The sequence below is a fragment of the Glycine soja genome, chromosome 8 (genome assembly GCF_004193775.1).
Source record: "Glycine soja cultivar W05 chromosome 8, ASM419377v2, whole genome shotgun sequence".
Classification (NCBI taxonomy): domain Eukaryota; kingdom Viridiplantae; phylum Streptophyta; class Magnoliopsida; order Fabales; family Fabaceae; genus Glycine; species Glycine soja.
In genome coordinates this window covers 41141985-41151686 of record NC_041009.1, presented here as the reverse complement: position 1 = coordinate 41151686, position 9702 = coordinate 41141985, and the positions used below count along the sequence as shown (strand labels likewise).

General features: G+C 35.3%; 1 protein-coding gene across 1 annotated transcript; it reads left to right on the top strand.

Moving 5' to 3' along the window:
* Positions 1-296: 296 nt before the first annotated feature.
* On the top strand, positions 297-5968 carry LOC114423223 (serine/threonine-protein phosphatase PP2A-2 catalytic subunit). The gene is made up of 6 exons (XM_028389894.1): positions 297-944; positions 1938-2052; positions 3941-4049; positions 4122-4199; positions 4947-5138; positions 5418-5968. The coding sequence occupies exons 1-6, from the start codon at positions 692-694 to the stop codon at positions 5589-5591; spliced, it is 921 nt and encodes a 306-aa protein (XP_028245695.1). The 5' UTR covers positions 297-691; the 3' UTR covers positions 5592-5968.
* Positions 5969-9702: the final 3734 nt, after the last annotated feature.

Genomic DNA, 9702 nt, shown 5'->3' with positions numbered 1-9702 from the left:
AATATATATAAAAAGTATTGTATAAATTAAATAACATAAAAAATAATTATACTTAATAACATGATTTTCTTAAACAAATAAAAATTATTTTAAAAATCAATTAAAAATATTTTTATATAATATAATATTTATATTATTTTAATAGTTTAAATTAAAACAAATTTTAAAATAAAATATAAATTAAACTAAAGAAAAAAAGGACAATGTCGGGGATGGCGAGACTAACAAACTGGTATAAAGTAAGAAAATCTGAGAGAGTGTATTGGTGGAAAAAAAAACCCACCTTCTTCCCCTCTCTTCTCTCACTCACACAAATATTAAATTAACAATTAAATTATCATTTTTATTTCTTAAAAGAGAAAAAATAGTTTTATTTTTTTATTTTTTTTTGTCTCTGTCTGACTGAGAAACACAAAGCCGAGGAGACGAAGAGAAAGAAAAGGCACACACACAACGGTGGAAATGAATGAATGATTGAGAGACCAAATCAAACCAGGCCAGCTTCAAAACGCTGCGTTTCACTCCCCCGTCCTCGCGTTGCTTCGAAACCCTAACCCTATCCACGGCATTCCTCCGCTCGCCGTCGACGCCGTCACCGTCGCGCCAACTGCCGCAAACCGAATAAACCGAATCGATCTGAGAGAAGAAGAAGAAGAAGACGCGATCTCGGAGGTGGGAGCGAAACGAAACGATGCCGTCTCACGCGGATCTGGAACGACAGATCGAGCAGCTGATGGAGTGCAAGCCTCTGTCGGAGTCGGAGGTGAAGGCGCTGTGTGATCAAGCGAGGGCGATTCTCGTGGAGGAATGGAACGTGCAACCGGTGAAGTGCCCCGTCACCGTCTGCGGCGATATTCACGGCCAGTTTTACGATCTCATCGAGCTGTTTCGGATTGGAGGGAACGCACCCGATACCAATTATCTCTTCATGGGTGATTATGTAGGTCAGTCACTCTTCGATTCAATTTCCCTTTTTGTTTTTTCATCTTTTTAATATTTGTGTGTGTGTGGTTAGGGTTTTCTGGGGGCTCAATTTGTAATTGGTTCCATAAAGGTTTAATGAAATTATGACCAGGTCGATAGCACGGTGTTGACTTTATTTATTTATTTATAACTGTTAATGATTTCTGGGTGAATTAAATGAACTTGATTGTTTCCGTGTTTGTGTTCCGTGTTGTGTCTGTGATGGTTATGATGAAGTCTAATAGTAAGAACTTCAACTTTTTGAGCTGCCCAAGGGTTGTTAGATGGGGAACTGTTTAGTGAAACTTGCTTCCTCCCGCCTGGTTCGGTGATTGGCGTGCATCCGTGATAAGGATTTTTCTTAGGGCTGCTTTGAAATTGAAATTGTGGGTATATTAGATCTTGTTATGGGAGTGTAGTTGCATTGGAATTGGCACATACATATCATAACACATGAAATTTCAGTTTTCTCTTGCATGACTATTTTGATCTTCTTATCTCTGCATAGTGCCTGTACTATCAACACAATGGATGAGCAAAGCATGATTACCAAAATCTCATCTTTCACACCCTTACAGATGATGGTCGGTGGGGCAATGAGATTGAAACTATTCTTCAATGTAGGAAATAGGCAATGGTTTTTGCTGATATGGTTTACAGTCTCTATTTTGTTTTAGTAATGCACTAATGTTTAAGAAGTATGTTCTTAGTTTGAACTTTTGGAATTGCAATCATATGTTTACTATCTTTATGATTTTCTTTTCCATGCATATCTATCTGCGTATCCTAGACATATTGCATACTACATTTTGCATGAATAGACATGTTGCCTTATATACCTGTATTGTATCTGTGCATCATAGGTTTTACCATTGGTCATTATATTTCTTTCTTTTGTCACGCTGCTCTTAAGGATTTTCAGTGTCTGTGGATACTGCTTCCAATTCCTCATGATAATGGCTTAATTCATGCAGATCGTGGATACTATTCAGTGGAGACTGTTACACTTTTGGTGGCTTTGAAAGTCCGTTACAGAGATAGAATCACAATTCTCAGGGGAAATCATGAAAGTCGTCAAATTACTCAAGTGTATGAACCATTTCTTCTTATTCAATGTTTGTCACACAACACAATCTCTGGATCCATTGTCATTTATATATGTTTAAGTTCTATCATTTTAAACTGAAGGTTTGATATATATTCAGCCATAAGTGTCAATAGCGCACTTTAGTTGGATCGCATCACAATGCTGCTCTTGGGTGCTATGGAAGTCAAATAGTTTTGTGGTTTTGAATAGCAGCCATTTCAGCTGCTATAACATTGAAATTGCTATCTTTTGCAGCTGGAATAGTGTCTCACTGTCTGCTAGGGATTTATAGGGGGTAATTTCAGGATATTTCCCCCAATGTTGTTAAATAACAGTTACATTACTATAAAATGTTATTTTTCAACCCCTCAGCCACAGGAAATTTGTGAAGGGCAGCCTTCTATGGTGACATCATGGGCTGCAATGGCGTGTTTATATGGCAGAATTTTGGCCTTCAGCCACCTGCCATTGATAACCTTGATTGCCTCCTCCCTCCCCCTCTTTAATTGAATCAGAGGTTTCAAATGAAACCCCAAATTTCTCACTCTTGCATGCATTCTCTCTTGCGAACACCTACCTTTCTCTGGCGACATTGCCCAGCTAGTGGTGACATACCCCAAGTTTATGTCCATCCTCTTCTGCCATTTTTGCAGCTATCCCTGTTTTCACCCTCTAATTGTTCTCTTCTCTTTCCTATCATTTTTTGTTTGTTTTCTGCCCCTTTTGGCTGTCTTTTGCTAATAATGAATGTCTAACTTTTAGATTTTTTTTAATATTTGAGCATATATACATTTATATATATATATATGTGTGTGTGTGTGTGTGTGTGTGTGTGTGTGTGTGTGTGTGTGTGTGTGTGTGTGTGTGTGTATCAATTAACTTGCATCTAAAATTTCACAATAGTGGCCATCTTGCTATCTGCTATTCCACTATAACAGTTTTGGACTTTGGAGTCAACCACTCCACACCGCTATCTAGGATTGATAACTATGTATTCAGCTTGAAATTTTGAGAATAGTTTGTGGGAGTTGCATGCAACCTCAATACCTCTAATCATTATTGTCTTCATTACCAAATGGAGCCAACTTGTTGGTGCACCATCTATCCAATGGGTGATTTCTAAGGGCTTAAGAGCAGCTTTGGTTTGTAATGGCTTTAGGCCATATTTTTTTCTCTTTCTAGATTTGTCGTTCTCATCATTATTATGTTGACTTGAGATATAAGGTTGGTCTAGTGGTGAAGGGAGAAGGGAAGGGGGGAGGGGTCGCTGGTTCGAATCCCTCCGCTAACAAAAACTAACAATACTAACAACTAACATTTGTCAATAAAAAAAATATTATGCTGACTGTTTTAGGATTTTAATATTTAGAATAATAAAATAATATATTTGTTGCTTTTAGCTATGTATCCAATGCTGACTGCTGTTATCAACTTATGGTCTTTTCACTGAATGAGTAGCATGATTGCTTTGTGCTTGTGAGGTTTACTAAAATCAATTTCTCCCATTGTAGCACGTGTTCCAATGTGAACTTTGTGGTTGAAATTAATTTGCACACATCTCTCAGTACATTCAGCAGTTCAAAATTAATTTTATCATAATCAATTATACTAAACTTCAAACCAGAAAAGTACTTTGTTGAGATGAACCTGGTACGTGAATTCCTAGGGTAACTAACTTTAAAAAGATACCCTTTAACTGCGAAACATTATAAAGCAAATTTGTAAGTTTTGTCTGAATGACACTTGTTAAAACAAATTTATCAATGTTTTGACAGAAATGAAACAGGAAAAAATAGAAAATCTCTTTAAACACTACAAACAAGTTTTTTTTTAATTAAAAATTGTTTTATTGCTGTGTTATTTCATCTATCCTTTACCTACTGCTTTCAGGTATGGCTTCTATGATGAATGCTTGAGAAAATATGGAAATGCCAATGTCTGGAAATACTTTACAGACTTGTTTGATTATTTACCTCTGACTGCCCTCATTGAGAGTCAGGTTTGAGTTAAATATGTTGCAGAATGTTCATCTGACTAATTTTATGCCAGCATTTAACTTCTGTGTATACAGATTTTCTGCTTGCATGGAGGTCTCTCACCTTCTTTGGATACACTGGATAACATCAGAGCATTGGATCGTATACAAGAGGTTTGTATGCAATTGCTAGCATGAATGCACTGAATTGCCTTATGATCCATTTAATATGAAGAACATTTTTATTTGCAGAATGATGTCTTGAGTTAGATATACATCTGATGGTTACTATGGTTTGAGAAATATTTTACTTGATGTTGCAATTGTAGTTTGTAATATTGTTTTGCTCGAGATGTTTCATCTAGGACCTACCATCATGACTGCTTTCTTTTGTTTTTTTTTTTGAAACGGAGAGACTTATATTATTACTTCCTTCAAATACTGCTCTGCAATACAAGTAGGATATATCTCAAAATCATGAAAGCTAGCATAACTTCTAGAATCCCTAGCTAAAGAATGAGCTACTAGATTTGCTTTCCTTCTAATAAAGCAAACTTTGTAATCCAGTGAGGACTTCAACAAAGTTTTACAATGCTTGACAATCTCTCGAAATTCAGAGCTATCCACATGCTCCTTATTGACACTATTAGAAACTCTTTGGCAGTCAACTTCAATGACCACATTATGGTATCCTTTACTTCCAAGCCACGATGACGATATAGCTCCCACAATATCTTCCTCTTTAGTTTAATAAAATATTTTAATATGCTATGTCTATTGGCCTAGCCAGGCACATGAAGCTTTTAGGATATCTCATCTTATACTCCACAATGGAATGCTATTTTCTTAACATTTGTATTGGCTAGATACCTTGTGATTATGTCTCCTAGTTTGTCTAACAACTGTACTTTTATGTTACAGGTTCCACATGAAGGACCAATGTGTGATCTCTTGTGGTCTGACCCTGATGATCGCTGTGGATGGGGAATATCTCCACGTGGTGCAGGATACACATTTGGACAGGATATAGCTGCTCAGTTTAATCATACCAATGGTCTCTCCCTGATATCGAGAGCTCATCAGCTTGTTATGGAAGGATTCAATTGGTGCCAGGTGACGGACATAGCTATTTTCAATTAAGAGGAGTGATACTCTTTAACACTATTATTGATTAAAATTTAGTAGAAATTACAAAATCATGAGTGGGGACTCATTAAATAAGGCAAGATCTATATAATTTTTGATTCTCAATGATTTCCTGCGAAAAATGAAGAGTGTTTAAGAAAGTGTATTACTAGCATTTCTCTTCAAGCAATATAATAATCTTTTTCCACTCTGAGAATACCTTCTTTATTTTATCTATTGATTTCATTTTGATGATGACTCTTTCAGGACAAAAATGTGGTGACTGTATTTAGTGCACCAAATTACTGTTACCGATGTGGGAATATGGCTGCTATACTAGAAATAGGAGAGAATATGGATCAGAATTTCCTTCAGTTTGATCCAGCGCCCAGGCAAATTGAGCCTGACACCACACGCAAGACTCCAGATTATTTTTTATAATTTCATTTATCTGCCTGTTTGTAGTTACTGCTCTCTGCCATTACTGTAGATGTGTCTTTAAGGAAAGGAGTTTTGCTGTTTAAGTGGAGGGTGGTCATCAACATAATTCTTTCTTTTGGAGTTTACCTGCTGCTGCTGCCGCTGCCGCTGCCTTATTTGTACAAGAAACCAATAGAACTGACACAAGCCACCAATTGGGGTTGTATATTTTTGGGAGGAAGCGGTAATAACATGGTATATCTTGTTCTGTAATCCTTTTTCTTTAAATTGAATCTCAAGTTAGAGAGCAGATTTTTGAGTCCTGACAATGATGTCCATTTGAGACTTTTGATGATTCCAAATGAAAGTGCAGGTGTTCATTTTTCGTGATTAAATTATATCATGGTAGAGGGTTGAGTAGGGATGGTGCATTGAGACCTAATAATTAGGAACCTATTTGAACCAATTCCCTTCGGTTTTGCTGTTGCTCATTTCGTCGTTGAATTCCTTTTATGCTAAACTGAGGCGACAGAGTTTATCAAATTTATGACCGTCTCAAATTGTGGGTTAACATGCCAAATTCTTCAGAGGGTACTAGAGGGTATCTATGTGTGCCTATCGATTTAATAAGGAGATTGCTATTACACCCACTTTTTTACTCTGCACACCTATTTATTTTTGGACATTTTAAAATGCCCAAAGTACCTTCCCCTCACCACTCCCTCACGGCCCTTCTTACCTCCCTGTCGCCCCCTCTGGTGTGCTACGTGCTTACATAAACATTAGAGACTAGTTTATTAAGTTTTTACATTACGAAAATTTGTTTTCATAATGTAGCTATTGGTTTCCGTAATATAATATAATAATTTTTTTTTACGTGTTTACATAAACTAGTTTTTATGTAAATTTACATTTTAAAAATGAGTTTCTATTGTGTAAATTTTTACATAATGGAAATAGAGTTTAGATTTTAGAGTATGCGTCTGTCATTTTTACACGAACAGTTTGATAATCAAGAAACAAAATGTACATATATTCAGATACAAATAAGTGATCATGATATTACATATATAAAAAATGTTACCAATAGTTTTTCAATAAACTTGCAATGTTTATGTTGATTTGAGATGAAATATATTTCATTGGACTTGCTAAACTTATTGTTGATGTTTTTGAACTGCTTTAACCAAAATTTCATTTTTGACCAAAATTAAAGTTTGTTAATACTGGGTTTCGTTGAAATCAAAGTTGGAGTACTATAGGCCCCCCTCTGTTGACTATTATTATCTTATCCTTCAGGAGATCATACTCAGCATATGACTCATTCGTAGGTGTTATTAGGGATTTCTTAAGCATCAAGAATTAGCTAATAGCCAGGCACAAAAAACAAGAACTTAGGTCCATCAACAAAGATAAAGGAAATCCCTGTTCCTCAATTTTTCTGCTCATTAGTTTGTACGATGTATTTGTTCCGACCCAATCTGATAATGGTGTAGCAAGTGTGAGCAGAGCTTAAACTATAGGTCGAATATGCATAAATGAACATTCTGATCAAGGTTACCTTTCTGTCCATTGCAATTCAAAACCAAGGGAATTACTTCCTGCACCCAAGAAAGGCCCACATAGAACAAAATACCCCTCACCAACACCCTACCCAAACATCATGCCCCACCATACCACACACCACCATTGCGCCCCATCGCTACCCAACACCACTGCCCCCACTAGACGTGAAGAGCACCCTTGTGAGCTTGCAATTGCTATGATATGCAAAGAATTAAAGAAGTGGTGCATGTATTTATGTCAGTGCCATGAAAAGAGGTGTCCAAGATAGGTATTCCAGAACAGGATAGGTATTCCAGAATACCTTTTAGGGAATATAATTTTCATATTTCGGATTACGTATTCCAATATAGGATATGGTAATCCAGAAACTTATTCCAGAATAGAAAAATCATATTCTGGATAGGGTAAGGGTAAAATGAAAATTTTAAAACATATGGGCGCAGAAAGCAAAAAGTGTGGGGGCAGAAAGCAATTGCCCAAAACTTAATAACAACTGAAAATATGGTATTGAAGAGAAAGTGACATATATGTTATGTTCATAATTTTTTTATGAACATTGAGAACAATTTGAAATCACCACGCAAACTCCACACGGTATTGATTCCGACAGAGACATTGGTCCTTGAGGGACAGGCTAGGTTTGATTGATATGATGAAGTTGATAGAAAAAGAAGAACTTAGGGGAAACAAACAAACGAAGAAAAAAAAAATCATTGGTGGATGTTTGAATCTCAGCTCGTGAGAGCTGCACCTGTCTTGTGTGGGCCCTCACGAAAAGCCTTTGATTCATGGGGAAAACAAGCATGATTCGAGAAGTTAAGGCCTGAAGGAATCAATGCTTTAGTTGCTTTCTTTCACTCTCCCAAAGATGATAACTGATTCACAAAGAGATCAAACTTAGTTCTCACCACTTAAAGGAATGCACGAAGAGGCCTTTCGGGAAAGGGCTTGAATATTACACAATTGCATTAGGCAACAATAAAAATTAAGGAAATTGAACACTAAATGACACTTAATGTGATGTGCAAAGCTTTCCATAATTTTATTTGGCTGTGAGTAATTGATGCCTTGATAGTTAAGTAGGACAAAGGTAGATTGTCTTTTATGATTGCAAAGACAAAGCCCTCTAAGGGTACGTGTGATGTTCAATTAGGATCGGCCAAATAGCTATGCTTTGTCAATGAGCATTGTTTGATAGATTCGAATAAATATATACATATAATTTGATGTAAATTTTGTTGATATTTCAAAAGGTTAATATATTTATTTAATTAGTAGAGAATATTATTTTGAGTTTTAGTGCTTATCTAAAAAGTAGATATTTTTGTTATATTTGACTTGGTCAGATTTAGTGAGTGTTTGTAAAACCATTCTCACACATTTCAATGAAGTTGAACGTGAATGGAGAGAAATAATGGGTTGGCGTTAAGCGAAAGTTTAAACATCAAAGTAAACGCAACTCTCTTACCTCAAAGGAAAGATGGAAATAATATTATCGGAGAGAAATTTTATAGTTTTTTTTATAGGAAAACTCACACCATTTATACTTTACTTTAATTCAAAAAATATTTTATTTTTATTTTTTAAACTAAACACGTAATTAATTAGTGGACTGATGCAATTTTTGTAACTCCTATTTTTCACTATAAATATCTAGATTTCTCAAGGTTTCTTGAGTTCTCTCCCCTCGTGTTATATAATGGAGGCTTGCTTATCACGTAGGGGGTGAAAAAATGGATCAACTCACCCTAACTTGTCATCAACCTTCCTAAAGTAGGACATGACAAGTTGACTTGTTTATGAAAAGTGGGTTAGAAAATACAGATGGGTTAACAAGTTGACTGTCAAAAGATAAAATGGTGGGTTGTTGGGTTATAATATAATAGGTTGACCGGTCAAAATTTGTCTAAAAAATTCAAAATAAAACAAAAGTCTATAAAAAGTATTAAATAAATACAAATTGATTCCCTTTTAATTTTAACACTCTACTCATTTATTTTACACACACATACATATTATTAATTTTGTTCATGATTATTAAAGCTATTAAATATGAAAACGATCATGGTTCGTGATAAATTTGAATTAGTAAGTTCATAATTCATTGAGGGAGATGGTGATCTTTTTACTTTTTATTTTATTGTTAATTTTTATTAAAATATTAACAGAAGGATTTTTTTTTGAATCCATAATCTCTTTCTCCTTCCATTCTTAAACCTTTCTTTTCAATCACCTAACTAATCTATTAACTTCAAGGGATCGTGATCTTAGACAGCAAGGACACCATAACTCATTTATAAGGAGCCAAAACCTAGAATAAAATCCTTTTTTTCCATTAAATATCCCACAAACATGTATTAATGATTATATCATACTTACGAATACTTATCATTTAGCATGGACAACATACATATAGATACGTGTGGTACATTTTTTTAGAAGAAGATACGTGCATGGTACATATACTTACGTGATTTATCACTTTTTAAATTATTGTTACGGAACCTTTCTTCAAAGTGCATGTGTTACGTGGTCACCATTTAGTCACGGTTCTTGAGAGAATCCA

Bases quoted from the DNA above. Each gene is read 5' to 3' on its own strand.
- LOC114423223 (XM_028389894.1), top strand. From the start codon at position 692: ATGCCGTCTCACGCGGATCTGGAACGACAGATCGAGCAGCTGATGGAG. The intron at 2,053-3,940 runs GTATGAACCATT...TACTGCTTTCAG, and splicing joins AGTCGTCAAATTACTCAAGT to GTATGGCTTCTATGATGAAT. The intron at 4,050-4,121 runs GTTTGAGTTAAA...CTGTGTATACAG, and splicing joins CTGCCCTCATTGAGAGTCAG to ATTTTCTGCTTGCATGGAGG.